Here is a 23,649-nt window from a genome sequence, read left to right as displayed (position 1 = left end):
TGAAGATTGAAACGAATCTGATTAGGGCTGACCTACAGAAACTCTCAAACAAAATCACGACAGCAGAGACCAACATATCTCCGCTTCAAGCCATGACCAAGTGCCTAGAAGCTCAAGTACAATCACTTGCACAACAGGCCACTGAAATTGTATTAAGACTCGAGGACCAGGATGGAAGGGCAAGGAGGAACAACATCAGGGTGGTGGGGGTCCTCTAGCCAAATTCTTTTCGATTGAAAGGGAACGCCGTGCACCGATACTGCTGGCTTAATTTGGGTTCCCCCCCTCCCCCCGCCACCCCCAATGACCGTCATAGCCAAAATCTTTAACTACAGAGACCAAAATCCAATTCTCCAGGCTGCTAGATCTATGGGAGAGATACGATTCAAAAGCACCCAAATACGTTTTTTTCCCCAGACTTCACACTCCATGTACAACATCAAAGAAGAAGCTTAGAACCAGTGAAACTGGAACTGAAAGACTGCAAACTTAAATATATGATGCTATTTCCGGCAAAGCTATGTGTGATAGCAGAAGGTAAGACATGGCACTTCATAACCTTGGAAGAAGCCTTAGAGTAGCTTGAGGGCTGGCGACCTGTGAATCGAGAAAGCAGCAAAGGCAGGAACCGCAGAAAAGGGTGACAGGGTCAAGAGAGCCACTTTGCACAACAGGATCCGCAAGATATAAGAAACAAAATCACTGAATTCCGAAATGAGTGGGAAGGACCTGGAATAAGGGGTACACTCTGAGTGAGGTAAAAGCAGGCCAGGGCTAAAAGAACTATGTCAGGACACAGAGCGAGAGACGGTCAGGCTACTGATACTGCCATCAATATGACTGGTATGATGGGTTAAGGTTAAAGCTGTAGACTCTGCAAAGGGATTTGATCGTGACTGAGTTCGGAAGGTTCTAACTCAAAGGCGTGTTTCGGGTTTGGTAACCCTTCTGTGATATACACACACATTGGAGCGGCATAGACACCGCCAGTTGCGGTTATTAGTTGCAAGTTATGGAGTGACAGGCACTCTGTGGGTTGGGTAGTTTGGGTTTGCACAACCTTATTTTCAGGGTAGCAGGATTGGGGGTGCTGGGGTTCAGTTGTTAGTCGCTTTAGATAATCAATTAACAAAGTCTCAAGCTCAGGTAGAACACAAGGGGGTGGACTGGCACCAAACAAGCATGCAAGGTAATCTAATGATTCACAAGCACAAAACTTCCCAGAAGCAACATGTGCAGAGACCTCATAAAACATGGCAGAGCACAAGGCATCGATAACACCCTTGAGAGTGTTGTCCTAGAATGTAAATGGACTTAATGGCAAGCTAAAGCGCTCAGTGGGGATCTAGGGGAGTAGGAGTGCTCGTCAGAAGGACACTCCCATTTATTCAAGGGAAGATTTGGGCCGACAAACTGGTTCGTTATGTAGCAGTCAGTAGGACTTGGGAAGGGAGAAAACCTATCTTTCATTTATGTTCCTCCGGGGTTGCAGGCCTCCACAATGGAGACACTATGTTCCCTATTAATGGAGGGACGACTTATCCTAGGGGGTGATATGAATGATATCATTTCCACAGAGTTGTATGTGGCTAGGCAGGCAGCGTGTGGTAGAAGGGCGCGTCTGTTGGGTGAGGGGGGAATCCTAAGAGCTATAGGACTAGGCAACATATGAAGAAAGCAACATCCCACGGAGAAACAATACACCCACCTGTCGGCAGCTAGTGAGAGGCTTTCCAGACTGGACTACATGACTACCCAACTCATGGGTCTGGAAGAATTTCTAGGCACAACCCATAGAGCACTTGGGGTGTCATACCATTCCCCGGTGGAGGTGGGACTCAATAGCCCAAGAAAAGCCTATACCTTGCCTCCAAGGATAGACACCTGGTATTTCAAAGACCACGATTTTAAGGAAGATATGAGTAACGGAGCAGAACTATTTTTGGCCGTCAATGTGGGGTCGGTGCACTCCAACGGTGCTTCGAAGTAGGGCCCAAGCACGAATGGGTGCCCCAAAAATAGAAAAGTTGGTCAAGTGTCAAGCCCTAGAGGATGACATATTGGGGTTAGAACACAGAGTGACTGAGGGAGGGGTTGTACTGGGAGACAAGCAACATTGGTTGCAGCTCCGTCAAAAGGAACTACTAGAGGTTCGGGCGAGAGCCCAAGCGCTTGCCACACAGCATAGACTCTATGATGCTGGGGACAAAGCAAATAAATTAGCCTGGTTAGACAAGGAGAGGGCCTCTGGTAGATGGGTACCCGGACTGGTAGATGATGAAGGTCATAGATCTGTCACAGGGAAAGACGTGGCGGAGAAATTTGCAAAGTATTACGAGGAAATATACGCATCCTCCTCATTGAAGACGTAGCAAGACTGTAGTGATTTCCTGCAGGATATTGTGTTGCCACGCCTGTCCGTAGAAGATAAAGCGATGTTAGAGGGTGACGTAACAATTGAAGAGATAAAGGCAGCATCTCTCGGTCGGGCAAAGCATTGGGACCCAACGTTCTCCCAGTGGAAATGTATAGATGAATGTTGCAAGAGACGGCTGGCCATGCCCTGGAGATACTGTCTGAAGCTAAAGAGGTGGCAATACTCCTATTTGCTCTATTTTTTGTCTAAGTATTGCTTTTGTTTTTTAATATATGTGTTCAATTTCTAGAAGTTATTAATTTTATTTTAATTACATTTTGTGTTTTAGTTCCGTAGCGGGTTGTGGCTTTATAGGGGACTAGGGTAAGAAGTAATTTAATTATAATAAATTGAATATTAATTTCTATTTATTAGTATTTATTTTTGATTTTATAGTGTTAATTGTGGGAATTAATTTATACTTAATAATTGGTTGTAAAGTTTTATTGATTAATTAATTGGTAAATATGTCAATTGTCATTTTTTTAGGAGCGGGTTGTGGGTTATGGGAGTAGGGTGGGAAGTAATGTAATTGTAATACATTTATTAATAATTTTTATATAGTATTTATTACATTTTATTTTATAGTGTTAATTGTGTTAATTTATTAATTATTTATATTTTACTTGTTCATTGTTAATTTTATTAATTGGTAATTATGTTAATTGTCATGTTTTACGAAATTGATGGTGGCCTTTCTAGAGGAATATTGTGGGAGCAGTTTATAATTTATTAATTATTTGTTAATTAAAATATGGCAATTGTGTAATAATTTTGATGTGTGAGTTGCGGAGTTTATAGTAGTAAATGGTGGGAACTAATTTTACTTTAATTCATTAATGATTTGTTAATTGATATTAATTTATCGATGTAAAATTAGGTATGGAAATTGTTTAATATTTTTAGGTGTGTGTTTTGGTGTTGGGGTAGAGGGTGGAAAGTAATTTAGTTTAAATTATTTAATAATTACTAGATCATTAATCATTTATTAATTGATAAATATTTTAGGTAATTGTTTATTTTTTTGTTTGGGGATTTAGGTTCAATAGCTGTGATGTTTAGTTATAACATAAATTGTTACATTTTTAAATGTGTTTTATATAATTATAAATATTGGTTTAATTGATAATTGTGTTAATTATGGAGGTAAACATTTTTTGTTTGGTTTAGATGTGTGTTGTAAATTATGTGGTGCTGTAGGGTAGGTAAATAAATATTGCATTTATATCATTTTAATTTTTTTGATTACAATGAATTTCTATTACAAAATATAGTTTTATTCAGCGCAAACTTGACCCGAATCGGGTATCAGAGCGCTTTACATAGCACCAGTTACGTTACATGAGGACACACATTCATTATTTTTTTTGTTAGGCATGGGGAGATTAAGTGATTTGCTCAGAATCACAGGATGTTCAGCGTAATTACCGAGGCTCGAACCCAGTTTCCGAGGTCGAGCGCCCTAGCCGTTGGGCCAACTCCTTTGTGTTTGGGTTTTTCATTATATTTTGTATTGTAGTTGATATTTTGTTTGTTTTTAAGTTTGAATTTTGTTCTGTGGGAATAGTACCTTTTACCACTCCGATGTCCAACACTTCCCTACTGTTGCACTCGCTGTATTCGGAATAGTAAATTATTCCCCTCCGCTATCCAACACTTTCCTTACTGTTGCACTCGCTGGAGTGGGAATAGTAATTTTTACCCCTACGCTATCCAACACTTTCCTTACTGTTGCACTCGCTGGAGTGGGAATAGTAATTTTTTTACCCTACGCTATCCAACACTTTCCCTACTCTTTCACTAAATGTAGTGTAAAATGTAGGTTTAAAACATATTACATATTTTAATATTTTAAATTATAATATATATATATTTTTATGTTACAGGTGTATATATATTTTTATCTTTATTTTTAAATATATTTCTATCATTTTATAATTAAAATTAATTATTTTTAAGTGTGTGTATATGTATATGTGTATATATATATATATATATATATATTATATATATATATTACATTTTATATATGTATATGATTAAATTACATTTATTACTTATAATTGTTAAAATTTACAAATATATCTAAGAAATTTTTAAAGTAAAATGTACTTTTTTTTTACATTATTTTTTTATACATATAAAAAACCCAATATTTTTACCTTGATATTTTTAACAACGATATTTTTTTTCGACATTTTTTTACTTACCATTATGAAGATAGGAGGCCGATAGTTTTGACAACCATATTTATGTCCCGATATTTCTGTAGGTCGATATTAGTGTTGTGAATATTCTGTCAGTGATCCCTTTCAAAGAGTAGAGGCGGAATTGTGGTCTCTCCTGTGGGGAAGCGGTGCGCCAAGGATAGCACTACACAAACTACTGAAAGGGCTCTATGATGGAGGACTAGCAATCCCGGACATCCGATGCTATTACTGGGCGGTTCAATTAGTGACAGTCAATAGGTGGATGTTTGAGGAGAGGTCTGAACCACCCTGTAGAGTAGATAGATTAGGCATTAGCATGTGAGGTCCCGACCACTGTTCAACACTACACCTGCTGAAGGGCTTGCCACAGCATACCCGGCAGTAGCACTGGCTTGGCAAGCTGCCACAACATTTCTGGGTTTGGAAGGAAAGCTTACAAGGATGACCCCAGTGTGGAACAATACCAAAGTTGGGAAAGGTGAGTGAACTATGGGGGTGCGCTAAATTGGAATTGCTGGGCCTTAAGATCCTTGGTTATATTTACATTTGCGACCCTACAGGCTGAGTATGAGATGGGAAAAGGGGAATGGTTGCAGTACTGGCAACTGGGTCACGCCGTAAGAAGCTATCTCACAGAAGGGGAGACACAGGAAGAGGCCTCCCCTCTTGAAGACATAATACTAACAGAGCCTCTACATGAAAAAGCCATATCCTTGCTTTATAAGAAATGAGTCCACAATGCCCCGGATAGTTTAGGTCTGCTATGAGAAACCTGGGAGGGTGATATTGGCCCATTGGAAGACGAGGAGTGGATGGAGGAACTTCAGGGCCCAAGAGAAGTGGCAATAAGTGTGTGATTCCGGTTGATTCCGTTGCAAATTCTACACCAGGTACACTATACCAGGACAGTTACACAGAATGGGGTGGAGTCAAGGTACACAATGTCAGAGAAGGTGTGGCTTGGAGGGAACTTTTTTTGTTATCTGTTATGGGTCTGCCCAAAGCTACAGGAATTCTGGCAACGAGTGGAAGAAACATTGGGGGCAGTCACTGGGACAGAGGTACCTCTGGCGCCGAAATGGTTCATACTTGTAATCGCTGGAGAGTAAGACTGGCCGAGACACATGAGGCAATGGTTAGTTTTCTCATTGAGAGATGCAAAGCGGAATATTGCAAGGAAATGGGGGGCAACCGATATCCCAACACTAGGGGAGTGGAAATCTGACTTAGGGGCCGATTACGATGCCATCTCAGCTGCAAAAGGGACCGCCCGCCATAGTTGCGGCGGTCCCACCATACGAATTATGATGCACCCGCCAGTGTGGCGGGCGCATCCTGTATATTTTACATTGCGGCGGGCGGTGCTTCAAGCAGCACCCACCGCAATATAAAAAATACATGTTGTGCTTTTACATGCACAATGTGACAGGCACCGCTCGGTGCCTGCCACATTGTACATGCAAACGCAGGGGGGTACCATAGGTACCCCCATGTGCACCCCTCAACACCCTGGGGGCCCGCAACGGGCCCCCAACAGCAGGGACCGCCAGCCTTTCCATGGCGGCAATGCAGCCATGGAAAGGCTGATCACAGTCTGCATCGTAATATGGATGGCGGCGTCTTCCAGACACCGCCACCATATTAAACCCGTTTAAAAGCCGGAAAAGCGGCAGACGGTCTTTCCGTCTGCTTAATATGGCAGGGGGTCTTTGCAGTCAGGATGGCGGGCGGATCGCAGGGGCGATCCGCCCGCCATCGTAATCGGCCCCTTACATTGGTGCCCGAGGAAATGGGAGAAGATTTGGGGAGCCTGGCATCCCTATAGGGGTTTATAGTAGAATTAGTGGAGGGATTGCCTTGATATGTATTAAATATCCATTGTACAGATTTATGCAACATCAAGGATGCAATGGAGAGGATATGGGATAATGATGTAATTATCCCCTGAATGTACTACCTACTGAGCATGTTTTCAATAAAAAAGAATTTTCAAAATAAAAATGCTAGTGTTCTGCTGTATCTAGGGCTCAAAAAATCATAAAAAGTTTACTAGACCAGCAGGTCTAGTAACTTGAATAATCTACTTGGTGAACCAGTCTCAAATTGCATGATCTTAGGCAAATATTTTGTCTTATGGAGCCGCCTTTTTGTTAATTATCACATGAGAGCATCTTCAAATATGCAAGTTCACAATTTCTGCTGTCAAAAAAACTCTATTTACTAGTAAACGTTTGCTCCATGTATAATCAGAATCAAGCCCACAAATAGGATACACGTGATCCCTGGATTGCCTTGGTTCACTAATAGCATTGTCATTTGGGCAGGAGCAGGAATATTTCCAAGTTCGTTTAAAATTTCACTTTTTATAAATAGATTACTAAAGCATGATATGGTAGAACACTGTCATTGACAGATAGCACATTTTCCATTAAAATGGCCTCCAAAACGTTCTCACTAACATGTAATTTTACTGCTAAAACTATATAGCTCATGAACAGTGCTTGGGAATTGGGTTCCAGCAAAAATAGTTAAGTAAAGTGTTCCGATTTGAGCCTATAAAAATCTTTTTTTTCACCATAGAATTACAAAACTGTGTCTTCATAACTAGTGAAATATATTTGAAATGCTTGAAGAGTTCCTGTTTCTCACTTGCTTTCCTACGTCCAGCAGATTTCTCCTGGGTAGGCTGAGGGCTCAGCCACTCTGCTCTTATGAGGATGATCCAACGGCGGAGGTGCAGGGCGGCCACCAAGAGATCAGTCCGTACTTTTACCAAGCTCTAGTGTTTGGTTTGTTCTGCTGTGGGTCAAGCGTCTCTGTGCAGACTGCTTCCTAACTGGACCCTGTTCCCGCTGTTCTTTTTCCTTCTGGTTTACCCACCTCCAGAGTGAACCAAATGAGATTGGTAATCTCTTTTGGTGTTTATGATTAACCTAGAAATGTCTTTTGCAGGAAAAGTTACTGGTAATGGTGTTGCTTTTTCATCATTGATGTTTCTTCGTACCCAGTCTCCTTCCCCATGTAATCAGTAGTGTAGGAGATCATTTAAAAAAAAAAAAAATCTTTTTATTAGTAGTTTGCGAATCAGAATCCGTGTACAGACATTGTTACAAACATAAGTGCAATATACTGTTGCCCGGCCATGAGAGCAACTTGCTACAGTTCTCAGGACATAGAGCACATCGCTTAGGAAGCGTCATACAGGAGTTAGTTTTACAGTGTAATCCCAGCCCCATTACGGGTACAACATTTGTGACCATTTATGTACCACCCCTAAGATTCCAGTACCCCGTTGGGGTGTGTCTCGTGGGGGGAAGAGGGGCGCAAAGGGGGAGGTAAACGCCGAAGGTGAACCAGCAGTAGCGGCCTAGCTCATCTGGAGGGCCTCCCAGGCATTGGCATCTCAGTCCACTGGTCATGGACATGTTCGTGTGTGTGGCCCAGGGGTGCTACCTCATCGTGGGGGGAATCTTTTATTGTTATCATTATGAGACTCTGGGGAAATGGGGGGGGGGCAGGGGGGTGTCACCCTACTGGAGAACTGCGCTGTGTAGATGTTCTGGCATCGTTCCCCAGGACGGTCAAAGTTGGTCCCATCGTGGTGATTTCTCCCCTGCCTGCTGTCCAACATAATACCCCAAGTGTCTAGGTCTGCATTCTCATCTGTGCAAACCCACCGGAGCTGGAGTTCTTCCGCTACTCCCCAGTCGCATAGATCTGCCCTCCATTTCTCCGGGAGGGGGGATGTAACAGACTTCCAATGAATAGCTATGCGGCATTTCGTCAATACCAGCCCGAGCATAGGGAATTTATGCTGCATATGAGTTGTGGCCTTGGGTGTCCGGAGCACCCCCAGAAGACATTGATTGACTGAAGACTCAATTGTGAGCTTTGTTGCTCTTCGCAGAGTGTCCAGCACTATGCTCCAGTAGGAGCAGAGCTTGGGGCAGTCCCAGGTCACATGGACAAAGTGGACTGGGGTGATGCCATATCTTAGGCACTTAGGTGAGTGCGATGGGTTAAGCCTCTCCAGGCTTAGGGGGTCAGGTAGTTGCGATGTAAATAATTGAATTGTGTAAGCTTGAATCGGGCATTGCTCGAAACGTCTTGAACTAGCGCAAATGCGCGTTTCCATGCCCCGTCCGTTAATGGAGTAGGTAGGTTCTCATCCCATCTTCTCCATATCTGTGTCAAGTTCAGTCTGCAGTCAGTTTTTTAAGCCTTGTATAGCCGGGATATTAATCCTCAGAAGGAGCCTGGGTCCAGGATTGTGCACAGTGTGCTTGATTCCTCTGGCTTGCTTTGGAACGTGGTCCAGATTTCCCGAAATGTGCGGGTTATCTTCGCATGTTGGAGGAAGTGGCCCTCCAGGACCCCATAATGCTCCTTAGCATCCACGAAGGATAAGAAGGAATCGTTGAGGTAAAGATCCCCCGCCATGATGCAGCCACCAGCACTCTAGCTGGCCGCATCTATTACTGACTGTGCCTGGCGGAACCCTGGGTGCCACTCCAGAGGGAGAGCGCATGCATAAGTGGCCCTTTGCAACACAAGGACCAGGCAACCTGTTTAACTATGAATGGGCAATTCGGAGGGGTTCTAGCAACCATCATCAGATATCCGGGAAGGTCTGCTTCGGGACACCAGCCAGCCAACAGTCTTTTTTCCGTGTTCGAACCTTCCGCAAACCATTGTACTCATACTGGAGGAGACGTGCAATATACTATAGGTGTAGATCTGGAAGCCCCATGCCTCCCTGATCCATGTCCGCCCAAACCAACAAGACCAAGAGGCTATTCAGAGTGGTGAGGGTGTTGTTCGGAATGCGGTAGATTGAATACTGGAGAGTGTATAGGCATCTGGGGAGTAAGACCGTCTTCGCCAACGCCACCCGTCGCATGACTGACCATGGTAATAGGTTCCAGAAGAGTATTGACTCTTTCAGGTTTTGGAGAGCTGTCCCAATATTCAAGGCATATTGGGCTTTGGGAGAGTGGGCTTTCTGTATCCCCAAATAGCAAAAATGGTCGCTCTTCCATGTTGGCGCTATCAGTGGGAGTGCAGTCGCTTCCTGTCCCGCCAGCGGGAACGTGACTGATTTTGTCGGGTTAATTACCAGCCCGGACACCATACTGAAATCATCCAGGATGGTCAAGAGGGCCTGTATGGCCTCTGCCGGCTGACGAATGTATATCAGTGTGCCATCTGCATAAAGGGACACGACGTGGGTCCGTCTACCCACCTCCAGGCCCCAGCACGCCATGTCTCTCCGGAGACGAATTGCAAGTGACTCCATAGCAATCGCAAATGGGAGTGGGACAGGGGGGCACCCCTGCCTTGTGCCCGGTTCGACTCCGAGACCAACCTGCCAGTGCGCACTCTTGTTGTGGGCCTCTGGTACATAAGTCACACCCATGCCACGTACTCCGGACCCAGATCCATTCTAAGCAGAGCCTGCCATAAATAATCCTATTTCAGGGTGTCGAAGGCTTTTCCGATATCGTATGAAATTACTGCGGCTGATGTCTTCGAGTCTGCCACAGAATGCATTGCATGCATTAGCCTACGTAGGCTTATGTATGTGCCCCGGCCCTGCATAAACCCGCACTGGTCCTCGTGCACCAGGTGAATCACCACTCTATTCAGTCTTAATGCCAGAACTTTAGCCAGGACTTTGGTGTCCACTCTGCACATGGAGAGGGGGCGGTATGAGCTCGGCAACGTGGGGTCTCTACCTGGTTTGAGTAGCATTACTATTTGAGCTTCTCTCATAGTGTTTGGGAGTATCCCCGTCTGCCCAGCTTCCCGTAGCGTCTCCAGCAGTCCCGGGAGCAGCTTCTCTACAAATGCCCTGTGGCTTTTCTGCCCGCCATGTCCCGCACGGCCTCCGGAGATCCCCAAGGTCGATCTCAACCCCCAGTATCTTGCCCTGCTCCTCAGTGAGTCGCGGCAAGGGTATTCCGTCAAGGAATTGCGCTATGGCGGCCTCTCCGGTCCTTTGGCCCCTGCTGTACATGCTTGCTAGATGAGTGCACAGCTGTGAATTTATGGCCAATTGTGAGTGTGTGAGGGACCCGGCTGGCTGGCTGACTGATTGATTGATAGTACGGTCGTGGGTGGGCGCTCTCTCTTGAGAAGCCACGCTAGCAGCTTCCCAGTTCTATCACCTTCTTTGTGGAGGAGCTGTCGGTATTCTTGTCTAACCAGACCGTCCAGCCTGTCCCATAGTTTCCCCACTCAGCCGTGAGCTCTTAGTCGATCTTTGTCCAACGCCCTTTAATAAGAGTGTGTACTCTGCAGAGCATTTAGGTAATTCTCGGCAGTTACTAGGTCTGCCTCCAACTGCTGCCTCACCCCCCCCCCACCTTTGATAAGTACTTCCCGTGCAACGCTACTTTTAACGTGTCCCACTCCATGCCCCTGGTGTCAGCAGACAGCCAATTACTATCAAAGAAGTTGGCGATCGAGCCACTGAGCTCTGTGCGGAATTCCTCATCCTTCAATGTCCATGGCTCCAATCTCCAGAGCGGGACCGCAGGCCTAACCCTCCCTACACACCATTGCAGTAGGACCGGGGCATGATCTGACAGGAATCTCCCAAGTATGTGTATGCTTTGGGCATGGTCGGCCGCATCAAGGCGACTATAGACCGCATGTGTTGGGGCATAGCATGTGTACTCATCTTTCAGTGGGTCTACCGTCCTCCACCAGTCCACACATCAGAGTCTCTGCATTACCCCCCAGAGGGCCCCCACCATATTGGGTTTAGTGTGCAATTTTGGGGGGAGTCTGTCGATTTACCCTTCTAACACAATTGAAATTGCCTGCCCAAAGGAGTTTTATGCCTGCGTGGGCCACTATTAATTCTTCGACGCTTAAGTAAAAAGCGCTGTCAGTGTTTGAGACATAGATGTATAGGAGGCAAGCTTCTGTCCTGTCCAGTACCCCGTGCACTATATGTACCTCCCCTGTATGTCTAGAGTATAACTCAACACCCGAAATGGACTCTGCGGAGCTATACACATTGCCCCCCTTCTACCATAGCTAGAATATGTTGCATAGAACATCTGTCCCCTCCATTTCTAATGTAGTTTGTGGGCCTCATTGTCAGTCAGATGCTTCTCTTGCAACATGGCTATGTGAGTCCGCTGCCTGCGGAGATATGCTTGTGTCCTATACCTCTTTACGAATGTGCCTATCCCTCACACATTCCACGTGATGTTAAAACCTGCCATTTCTGGGTTATACGATTAAATGGGGGATGTCACGCCCTTTCCACCAGAGCTGTCATTGCATTAATAAACAATGAGATAACTGTTCTTCCCCACCCCCCACCCACAGGGTAAACACATAATGAACCAACCGCGACTGCCTAATCCGATCCTAGCATTGCAGCACCCTCTTAGAAAACAACATTAAACCTATCTAACATTCAACGTATTATATATGCAATATACTGAAAATAAACCAAACACACACTTCCATAATCAAACCCACCACACTCGCGTTAAATCTAATCTTGCGCGGTGTAGCAGGGGGATCTCGTCCACCCACCAGGGTAGTAGTAAAAACTCCTGTTTCGCCACCGCTACTACACTGACACAGTCAATGACACTCGCACACCAATACAATATTGTCCGATATGAAAGACAAAAGTGAGAGAGTAGACAGAATCAAATAGGACGAAAGCAAAATAGAAGAAAGGGGAAGAGAAGGATGAGGGTAGAGAAAAGAGGAGGAGAGGGAAAAGAGGTGGGGGCGGCCCGTCCATCCCAGCGATATGGTCGATGGAGCAGGGTGCCATGAGACACAGGCCAGGCCAGTTCAGTTCCACAATGAATGTTCTCACCGAGTGTCAGGTGGACCGCTAAGGAGTTCCATGTGATTAACACAGACCGCCGACCACCTCAGGGGGGCCATGCAGCCGCGACCAGGCTCCCGGTAACGTTATCTCCATTTATCTTACTCCAGAGGTAGAGGGTTGAGGAGTTTCCTCCACTATGTCTCCCGTATTGACCTCAGAATCAGCTGCAGTTACTATCTCCACCAGTGCCCTGGCCTCCTAACGTTCTGCCAGCAGAAGCGCCTGGCTAACACAAATCATCTGGCTTCCCTCGCCATCCGAGCTGTTGCGTTCCAGTTCTAGGGAGCCATTTGTTGTACAACTACTCTTTGGGTGGACCGGGAGGGCTGATTAATTCGATGGCCTTGTTTCGCGCAGCGGCCAGGTTTCCACAGGGAGTCTACCAGCGCCCCCCGGGGCCGTAGTGCGTTCATCCCCTCTCACCTCCAACCAGTCCCAGGCTGCTTCAGGGGTGGAGTGAGCTTTGTCCTGATGGATCACTCTAAGTTTAGCCGGATATAATAGCATGTACTTTAGGTTCATTGCCCGGAGCTTCTGCTTCACACCACCAAAAGACATTCTGAGTTGTAGGACCATTCGAGTATAGTCTGGGAAAATGCGGATAGTGTGGTTCTCAAAGGCTGGATCGCCACTGCGTTGGGCCTCCAGGAGTATGTGATCTCAGTCCCTGTAGTTGAGGATCTTGGCGATGATGGTGCGGGCGTCTGCCCTCACTGGGGGAGGGGGCGCCAGCACCCTTTGCGCCTGCTCGATCACAAAACAGGGGGAGAGGAGTGTCGCAGGGAAAGCAGTTTTGATCCATTCTCTAGGAATAACTCGGGGTCACGGCCCTTCGCTCCATCCGGGAAGCCCAGAAAACGAAGGTTACATCTACGGGGGCGCCCTTTCGCGTCCTCTGCCCGACGCTCCAGTGTGGCCGTTTTCTCCGTCAATTCCATTAAGGCAGCCCTCAGGGAGGAGACCTCCGTCTCCAGCGTCGACACCTTTTGATCTGTCGCCAGGGATCTTTCCGCAACTGTTCGTAGGTCGACCCTCAGTAGGCCCACATTCAGTGAGACTGTTGGGAAAATATATATCTGCTAAAGGAGGCAATGTCTACATGGTATATGTGGACTTGTCTGCAGCCTTTGACTGTGCCAGCCATACGAAATTATGGTCCATATTACAGGATATGGGAGTAGATACAGCATTATTACATTTCCTGCGTGAATTGTATTCCAATGCCTCAGCTAGGGTAAGGTTTGGGGTTAGTGGAGAATTAACTGCGTCATTCAGCGTGGAGAGAGGAGTGAGACGGGGTTGTGTCCTGGCTCCCTTTCTCTTTACGCTCTATACTAACGGCCTGGAAAGAGCCATGTTGAAGGGGAGTCAGGACCTCCCACGTATAAAAGATCAACAGATTCCGGCCTTACTCTACACTGACGACGCGGTGATATTGGCCAGAACCCCGATTGAGCTACAAAGAGCATTGAATAGATATTCCGATTTTATGGGCAATCTAAATCTACGAATATTAAAAAAACCTTCGTTATGATCTCTGGCCCTAGGAAAAAGAGGATGAAGGATATTTATTTGAAACAGGAGAAACTTGCCACCACAGCCCAATATCCCTATTTGGGAATTCTTATTGATCGCAATAGAAACCAGCTATTGAATCCAGAAAGCTTCAGCTTGCACGAACCACAAAGGCCATTGTCAATTTTGCCACGAAATTGGGAAAGAGACCCCCTGTGGAACTTTTAAAAATATATATAGCTAAATGCCAATCTGTAGCGCTATATGGGGCTGGACTGTGGGGGCACATAAAAACAAACTCCCTGCAAGTGATAGAGAATGTTTTCCTGAAATTCCTTTTATCCCTCCCTACGAGTGCATCGACTTTTGCATGTCACTTGGAATTGGGGATTGCTCACATATCAGATCTAGTCAGAATTCAACCCCTTTTACTCTGGCACCGTATATGGTCATCGGATAAGAACACATTCACACAACTAATTATCCGAGACTGTATGGAGCTGGATTTTGTAATCAAGATTGGATGGTTAACCCACATAAGATCTTTCCTAACTGATCTAGGTATGGAAAAGTACTATCTGGTTCCAACCTCGATAAGATCGATATCTAGAATAACACTGAAAAAGGTGTCCCTTAGCCATCTTGAAGAACTACGGATTGCTAATGAAATGTCAAAATTAACTGTACAACAAAGTATGGCTGTCCAAACTACTCTTGGTATTCAGCCATATCTAACCTATGATTTTACCACCTTTGAAAGATTTCTTCTGGTTAGATTTAGGCTGAATATGTTCCATCGTTTGGTAGCCTTCCCAACAAATAACAACTGGGACAAGGTTTTACCTTGTTGTTCCTGTGATAACATCTCTAAACAGGCAACAATTCATACAGTTTTCTTCTGTCAATTCTATAGGGACCATAGAAAAAAATGGTTAATACCGTTTTTGAAACTCACGGGAATTAGAAGGTGTCGTCCAGCATTATTGGCCCTACAGCAATTGGAAGAGGAATGGATAGCAAGGTTCATTGTCGAGTTTCTGAAATGTATTTTTCGCCATCGATTGAACTTGTAAAAATTATATGGCCATAGATTCTGGGACTTGATTTGTTTCTTAAGACCAGATCCTGATTAAATAAACCTTTCTCTCCTAACCTACAGACCTGTAAATATTACAGAGCCCCTAGAGTATTACAGTAGCCATTTTTAACTTATTTTATGTCTTTTAATGTTTTTACAAAACAGTTTTTCAAATTTGTATGATATATATTTGTATAAATATGAGATGCATTTTTTTATGTAACTGCTTTTATGGTTTTTATACTGACAAAAGCCGAATAAAGTAATTTCATCCATTCAGTGAGACTGCGTCAATCTTGGCCTGGACCATCTGGCTAGAGGCCTCTATGGCAGCAAGATTCTGTGCACCCGAGGGCTCAGGGCCCACTGTGGCCGGTGCAGAGACCCCTGTCGGCACCGAGCGTACCGCCATACTCTGGGCCGTGAACTGGTCCATTTTTGTTTGTTGGACCCCTCTCTAGGGCCTGTCCTTGCCCATGGCAGCAATCCCCCGTCTGTGTTGTGTGGGACCCGTTCCGATCAGTACAGGCCCTGTTCCAACCTCCCTCTTTCCTGATCCAATTCGGCCCTCACCCTCTGGGTGGGTTCGGTTTAACACCGGAGTTCCAGGGACTCGTGTGGGGCTAGGTGACGGGGGGGGGGGGAGGGGTGGCATGTGAGGGCGAGGACCAAAGTTTCAAAATAGCACCAAGGGAAGCTTATGGCCCGTGCGATGCAGGGCATTCAGACAGTCCGCTCCCTAGTTGCCTGCAGTGGTGCAGTCCCGTAGGCACTGCGGTGTGCGGGCTCCCAGCTGGGCCACGCTCTGCTCCGACGGGGGCACCGGCGTGGTAGGTTCCCCAGTGTCTTTCACCTCGATCTGGGGCACCCAGATATCCCGGCGCCTCTCCTTTAGGCAACTTGGTCAGGGAGCTACCTCTGTTTGTGGCACCTCTGGCGCAGTTGTGGGTGTCCATGGGGGGGGGGGGGCAGGTAGAAGCATGGCCCCCCCTTCTCTCTCTGGGCTGCTCCTGACTGATTGGGGGGGGTCTCCTCACCTCAGTCTTTCGTCTCCCGGGGTCTGGGCCATCTGCAGGACTCAACGCCTCCATGACGCCTTCTTCAGGCACTCTGCTGTTTTCGGTGCTCCTGGTGGTGTAGCTTTACTCGGGGGAGGGGGTATGAGAAAGGGGGTGCGAGCCACCGCTCCCAGGCCCTCCGGCCTCTGTATTTGCCGCCGGGCACCATCCGCGCCGGGTCCCGGACCCACGTCAGGAGCTGCCAGGCCCAATGCCGGGTGCTACGGCCTACCTCTCGGTCGGCTGCGCTCTGTCCCTTTGTACACCAGCTCGGCTCCTCAGCCTCCACCGATTCATGGTCGCAGACTGCCCACTGCCTCCCGCAGCCCCTCTCCGGTCCGTCGGAGGGCTTTTGTCAGTGCACTCAGCGTGATCCCGGGGCCGAGCAGCCCCAGCCACAGGTCCCGTTACCAGTCACCCCCACCGGAGGTCTTCGTGTGGATCCGCCCAGGGTACCGCTCGAACCAGGGCAGCCCCGGGGTGTCCACAACTCCGGCTGGGGGCAGCCAGAAGCCCGATGGCAGGGGAAATTCAGGATATTTGGCAAGCCCGCCGCGGAGCACTCTAAGACGCGTCCGCTGCGGCCGCCATCTTCGCCACACCCCCAGCGTAGTAGATCCTTACTTCCTGACCATCAACCAGTCAAACATTTATAGAGTGCAGCAAATCACACGTGAGGGTCTTGAGGCATGGAGCTGTTTGCTGCTGTGTGGAGGTTTGATCATTCAATCATTCAGATCTTTTGTTCTCTTCTGAATTGCTGGAGTGACTGTGTGGTCCTGAGGTGCAGGAGGAGGTTGTCAAAGCCTTGGATGCCAGGTGCGAGAAGGAGCGTCCTCCACTGTTGGCTCGACGGATCTATGACGTGTATGCGAGAGAAGCTGATCAAAGGTGTCTGGTCGGTTGGTGGAGAGTCAGGCGTTGATGTATGCTGGTCCTTTGCTGTGCAGGGCCTTGTAGGCGTGGGTCAGCATTTTGAATTGAGAGCCAGTGTAGTTTCTTGAGATGTGGTGTGATGTGGGTCCTTCTATGGAGCTCGAGTATGAGTCTCGTCGCTGAGTTCTGTAGTGTCTGAAGTCTCTTCAGGCGACGTGCAGTGATTCGTATGTAGAGCGTGTTTGCATAGTCCAGTCTGCTGGTGATGAGGGCTTGCATGGCGGTCCTTCTTGTGTCTGCTGGGAGCCACCTGAAGATCTGATGGAGCATCCAAAGGGTGTGGAAGCAGGCAGATGAAGCTGTGTTGACTTGCTTCTCAATGGATAGCTAGCTGTCCCGGATGATGCAGAGGCTGTGGGCTTGGTCTCTTGGGGCGTGGTCTGTTGGGGCGGGGTGTGTCGAACTCTGCAGTCGGTCCATGGTGAGGTGGTGTTCCCAAAGATGAGGACTTCCTTTTTTTCGGTGTGGAGTTTGAGACCGTTGTCCTTCATCCAGTCTGCGATATTCATCATGCATTTGTGGAAGTTAGTTTAGTGGTGTAGGTATCTTCAGACAGTGAGAGGATCAGCTGTGTGTTGTCTGCATAGGAGATGATATTGAGTCCATCTGATCTGAAGGTGGTGGCCAGGGGGGTCATGTAGGTGTTGAAGAGGGTCGGCTTTAAGGACAATCAATGGGGGACTCCGCAGATCTTCTCTGAGGTGAACGGTGGGAGGGTGATCCTATGGGTTCTGCTGGTGAGATACGAGGTGCGCCATTTGTGGTTGTTTACTTGAATCCTGATGTGGTGGAGTCTGTTGATTAGGATGTGGTGGGAGACGGTGCCAAAGGCGGTGTACAGGTCCAGAAGGATGAGGGTTGCTGTTTTCCTCACTGTCCAGGAGAGCTCTGATGTCGTGGCTGCTACCGGGGCTGTCTCGGTGCTGTGGGTTTTTGCAGGAGGGGCCTCACTTAGTGTTTCTAGTCCTAAGGGAAAGAGGCTGCGGTGATGGAGGTGTTCAGAACCTTCCTGAGCTCGTTGACGATTGTCTTACTTCTGAAGATGTGGTGGGGGCATTAGACATGCACCTGAGTGCACAGAGTTCATGATGCAGATAGTTTTCACAGATGGCCGAGATCTTGACGTCTGCGAGGTTGCCGCTCAGTTCCTGGGCAGGAGTGTCTTCTTGGTAGTTGCGTGTTTGGCAACCTCCTTCGCTATGTCGAAGAGTTCTTTGCTGTGGTATGCACAGGCTTTGATGCGGTCTGCTAGGGCGTTCTTTCAGGAGGCGGTGGTTCTTATTCAGAGCGGACCGAGGTAGTCGTTGTCTTGTGTCTCTTTGCTTATGTGCCACTTCTTTTCAAGTTGTTGGCAGTAGCATTTGGTGGACTGCAGTTCCTGGGTGAACCTGCTTGCTCTCTTGCTTTGTTCTTTGGTCCTGGCTGTCTTGGCGGGGGCGATTGCATCGACACAGTCTGGGATCCATTGGGAGAGGCTCTTAACTGCTCGTTCAGGGTCCTATGTAGAATCTGTGGTTTGGGAGTGGAGAGTGCTGCCCCGCTGGTCTTCTTGTACCTTTTTCCAGTCTCTTCAAGTGGATCGGGGAGGGGGGGGACAGGAGGAGGTAGGGGTCCTGAGATGGTGAAGTGTATGCTGTGGTGGTCGGACCGGGTGAGTGGTGTTTTGTGGCTGTACCTGACTGTCGCTGGAGGTGAAGCCTGTGACCTGCATGTGGGTAGAGTCAGTAAGGAGCTGCGTACGGCTGATGTTGCTCACGGTTTCTAGGAGGTCGGTGGAGTTAGCGTTGCTGGGGTCATCGAGTTGTAAGTTGAGGTCCCCTAGGAAGATGTAGTGCTCTGATTTGATTGCGAGCGGGGCGATGAGTTTTGGGATGGCATTGTAGAAGCTGAGGCTTGGTCCTGGTGGTTTGTAGGAAAGGGTATCTCTGATGGTGCTTTTTCTGTCTGTGTGGAGTTGGAAGTTGAGGTGCTCCATTACTGGTGTCGGTCGTCGGGGGATGTCGTGCACCAGATGGTGCCCCTGTAGATGGCTATACTGCCCCCATGCTTGTTGGTTCGTTGCTGGTGTGTTATCTTGTAACCTTCGGGGATGGCAATGGCGATGTCTGGGGTTGAGGTGGGATTTAGCCAGGTTTATGTGAGGAAAAGTATGTCCGAGGTGAGGGAAGAGATCATGTCCCAGACCTCCATGGCCTGTTTACTGAGTGAGCGTACATTGAGTAGGATGCACTAGAGTTGTGACGTGGTGGTCAAGAGTAAGTGTACTAACTCCCCCTGCAGTGGATTCTGTGACAGCACAGCATCTGAAATCCTTAGAATAGCACGTTCAGCAATTGCACAGCTGCAGGTTTATGCCTTGGAGCACAAGTCTTCCTTGCATTTAAAAAAAAAAAAAAAGATTTTAAAGTGATATTTAATATTTTTGTACTTTTAGAGTGACAGATTTGCTTCTGTATATTGTTTTACAAGAGTGTGTTGCATCGTCTTGAAATACTTGAAAAGATATATATATATATATATATTTGTCAACAGCTTTTTTTCTGTATAAAATGTTTTCTGGCTTATCAACCTACTTCTCTTTGCTTCTTATTCCTTTTGGATTTCCTCTCATCCTGTGCTGTTGTGACCTGCTGATTTCTGTTTACCCCTACAGGCAGCCGAGCAGTGACAGCATCGCTCAAACCCCTGAGCTTCTTCGACGCTACCCCTTAGAGGACCACCCTGAATTTCCTCTACCCCCAGATGTGGTATTCTTCTGCCAGCCGGAGGGATGCTTGAGTGTGCGACAGAAGCGCATGAGCTTTCGCGATGACACTTCCTTTGTCTTCACTCTCATGGACAAGGATAGTGGAATCACCCGCTATGGCATCTGTGTCAACTTCTATCGCTCTTTCCAGAAGCGAGTCCCCAAGGAGAAGGCTGAAGGCACAGGTGGACATCGGAACAGGGACAGTCAAAAGGGCCTGAAACCCGTTGAGGACTCCGTACCGCAGGAGGAATTGAACAATGATAGCTCTGAGAGCGGGACTTCTCTGCAGCCCCAGAGTGCCGAGTCCACGCCGGACGTCAACAAGTCCCCACGTGGCAAGCGCCTCATGAAAGGCACCCAGCGATCACGCAATAGCACTCTTACCTCGCTTTGCATCCTCAGCCATTACCCGTTCTTCTCATCATTTCGGGAGTGCCTCTACACACTGAAGAGACTAGTGAACTGCTGCAGCGAAAGGCTCGTCAGCAGAAAGATGGGCATGTCCAAAGGTGTTCAGAGGTAAGACTATAGTTCCTCCAGCCAGCTGAGTAAGTGGTAGTAGCATTCAGAAGTAAGAATCTGGGATATTTCTAATCCCTCATCAAAGGTATTAATTTGGGAGTTGGAACTAAGCTTGCTGGAAGCGTCACTAGGTGATGCCCAGTTTCTTATTCAAGGTCTTGCCTGTAACACTAACCTCTGTGATGGTGGGTTCTGAAGTCACACAACTGGAGCATAACGCTAATCCCTGTTAGAATCTCACTGAACGAGGGCAGACATCCAGGGTGCATCCACGAAGTAGCCCAAATCCATATGATTACTTTACTGAACGCAGCCTGAGTTCATAGGTGAGAGTGTGTAAAATGGCTCCAGTCGCTATAATAACATTTAAAGATCAGGATCTGAAAGTGAGTCTAGCCTGAGTGAAGCCAGAGGTCCCACACCCCTGCAACTCCTCTGACAACGTAAATGAATGAGGGCAGAGCTCAATTTCAGAATCTGGAAGGACTTAACCGTATGGTGGTTTTAATGTATGTGGCCAGAGCTCAAAGGATAGTCTGAGAAGTACCTCTGATCTTTGAGACCGGCTCTCTGAGCCACAGATGAGCCTGAAAGCCTATCTGAATTAGATGCGAGTCCAAATACCGTAATCTGGCCTGTAGCTATAACCCGTGGCAGCAGAGTTCAAAATAAACATGATGATAACCTTGCTGAACCAAGGGCAAAGTTTAAATGAGAGTATCAGCTTCCTCGAATTCCTGTTACAGCTGTACTTTAGGGATAAGTCTGAAAAATGGCTCTCGCCCCTAAATTCTGAGTTCAACAGTACATATAATTATATGACGGGCTTAGAACTGAGTCTAACCTATGGACCGCATCAATGAGTTGGGTCAGATCGCCAGACTGTATTTAATCCTTTGAAAAGTTTGCAGAATGAGGTTATAATCTAATGTATGAGTTCTGAGTTTAGCTGCACCCCCAGTGACTGCATCAGTGAGCCAGCACAGAGAATGTTTCTAATCCTGTGACAGTTTTTCTGACTGAACTGAGGCATTGCTTTCTAAGGATGTAGTCTGAGACTGCTCTAATGAGTGCAATGGGATAATTGAGTGCGGTAGACTGCGAGAGTAGCTGTACTTCCTGTGGCAGCCTCGCTGAGCAAGGCGGAGTCCGCAGAGTGGAGTCTAAAGTAGCGTTCTCCCTCGTTACAGCCACCTGGAGTCAGGGCTGAGTGTAACTCGACCAGACAAGTGTTCCTCAGGAATTCATCGGCCAGGCTGGGCACGTGAGAACCATTTTCTATTGTGGGGCCGCCAGATTGGATTGACCGATGTAGACAAGAAAGGGATTGTACAATTCGACCATGTAGTTTGGGCCCTCAACATTCTAAGTTGTTTATGTCCAGCCTTTTGTGTTCATGTATTATCCCCACCCTTCCAAGATCCCCAATGCACTCGCGCATTTCTATTGAAAGTGGCATCAAAGAATGTCAAGTATTTCAGCTTTAGAGGGAAAATGTTACAGCCCATGCACTATTTACCCTGGAAAAACAAGCTGTGATTCTGCAAAACCTGTCTCGCCAATCATTAAAACATCTGGGTGTATCTCAGTCCTCAGTGCCATAAACAGTTGGTAGTGCACAGCAGCAACACAAGATCTGATGTGAAAGCTGGTCGCCCAAGGCTCTCCCCCGTAGGATCCTCGGTGATGGTCATGAACACTGCCTCTCTCTGCCCCGTGTACCCCGGAACAATTTTATAGAAGAGAAAATCTCTTCCTAAAAATATTAGCAAATCTTAAACAACTCCTATACCTATGAAATCAGGTCTTGGCTTGTATTTTACCGTGCTCTAGGCTGAAACATGCAGAACTAACCAGAAATGAATACTATATATATATTTAGTTAGTTTTGAGGCTGCTTTTTGCTTGCATTTTTGGCAGCGGGAAATTTAAAGAAATTAATACAAAGGTATAGAGATTATTTTAAGCAAATTAAACTGCAGAAACTCTTGGCAAATTTAATGAAAGTTTTTCCAAGTCTTATTGGTCTTTGAAGAATTTACAATATTGTTTCCTCTGATTTTGCAGTGCTTTCCAGCTTAACTTTTTGTAAGATACCTACATTGTTGGAGGAATAGATCGGAGAAATAGCCCCGCAGTCTCTGCATCCTGATAGGCACAACATGAAAGAAAGCGATTTACTTGACAAAAAGGCTAGGAGGGACATTGAGAGAACAGGAAAACATTTGGAGGCAGAGTATTTTTCTTGGATCCGGACTCTAATGCTGATGCTCTACAACAGGTTGTTCAGCGCCAAGGATTGTCAGCCTCCATCTGTGTGTGTTCTGTCATCTCCCAACAGGCATTTACAATGGGGCAGAAGAAGATATGAGACCTAATTTTCATTATCAGATTTCCCGTTTGCCATCAAGAATATTGATGTTGAGAATACAGAAGTCATGCTTCCTGTCTGTATCAACATCGTGCCACTTGTTCGATGAAGAAGAGTTTGGTGTTGAAATGACTGTTGTCGAAGTCATCCCCAGGTTTGATGCAGAGGCACATTACACCAGGTTGGTAGATGTCAAGAAGGTTGAAGTTGACACAAGAATATTCATTACTCCCTTTTGCCGCCAAAGTAATCGAGAAAGCCGTCAACACCCAGCTAGCACACTTCATAGAAACCAACAACATCCTAGACACCTCTTAATCTGGATTCCGCAGCAACCACAGCACCAAGACCGCTTTCATAGCCACCAACGACTACCTCCGCGCCCTCCTCCACCAAGGCCACACAGCAGTGCTCATCCTCTTGGACCTTTTAGCAGCACCTTTTCCCACCGCACACTAGCTACCAGACTCCACGATGCTGGCATCCAGGAAACAGCCCTAGACTGGATTTGATCTTTCCTCTCCGGCAGAACGGAAAGAATAAGACTCCCACCCTTCCTCTCCGAACCAACAGAGATCAGATGCGGAGTACCCCAAGGATTCTCCCTCAGCCCTACGCTCTTCAACGTCTACATGGCCCCCCTCGCAACAGTCGTCAGAAAACAGACTCAACATAGTCTCCTACACCGACGACACCCAGCTCATCCTTTCCCTCACCAAGGAACCCGATATCACTAGGCTCAGCTTCCAAGAATGGATGAAAGACGTTGCATCCTGGATGAGTAGCAGCTGCCTGAAGCTCAACTCTGAGAAAACAGAAGTCCTCATCCTCTGTTCCACCCCCTCCGCATGGGAAAACACCTGGTGGCCCCCCGCCCTCAGAAACCTTCCCACCCCAATAGACCAAGCACGCGACCTCGGCATCATACTC

General features: G+C 47.0%; 1 protein-coding gene across 23 annotated transcripts in view; it reads left to right on the top strand.

Annotated features, from left to right (window-relative positions):
- The window catches only part of MADD (MAP kinase activating death domain), a 987,832-nt gene that overhangs the window by 118,656 nt on the left and 845,527 nt on the right, over nt 1–23,649 (top strand). For all 23 annotated transcript variants that reach the window (XM_085646575.1, XM_085646564.1, XM_085646561.1 and 20 more), the window contains exon 3: nt 19,731–20,345. In XM_085646575.1, the coding sequence (XP_085502701.1) occupies nt 19,731–20,345 (615 nt within the window). The remainder of the gene's footprint in view (nt 1–19,730; nt 20,346–23,649) is intronic.

The sequence above is a fragment of the Triturus cristatus genome, chromosome 3_1 (assembly GCF_964204655.1).
Source record: "Triturus cristatus chromosome 3_1, aTriCri1.1, whole genome shotgun sequence".
NCBI lineage: Eukaryota > Metazoa > Chordata > Amphibia > Caudata > Salamandridae > Triturus > Triturus cristatus.
This window is presented reverse-complemented; position numbering and strand designations above follow the sequence as displayed.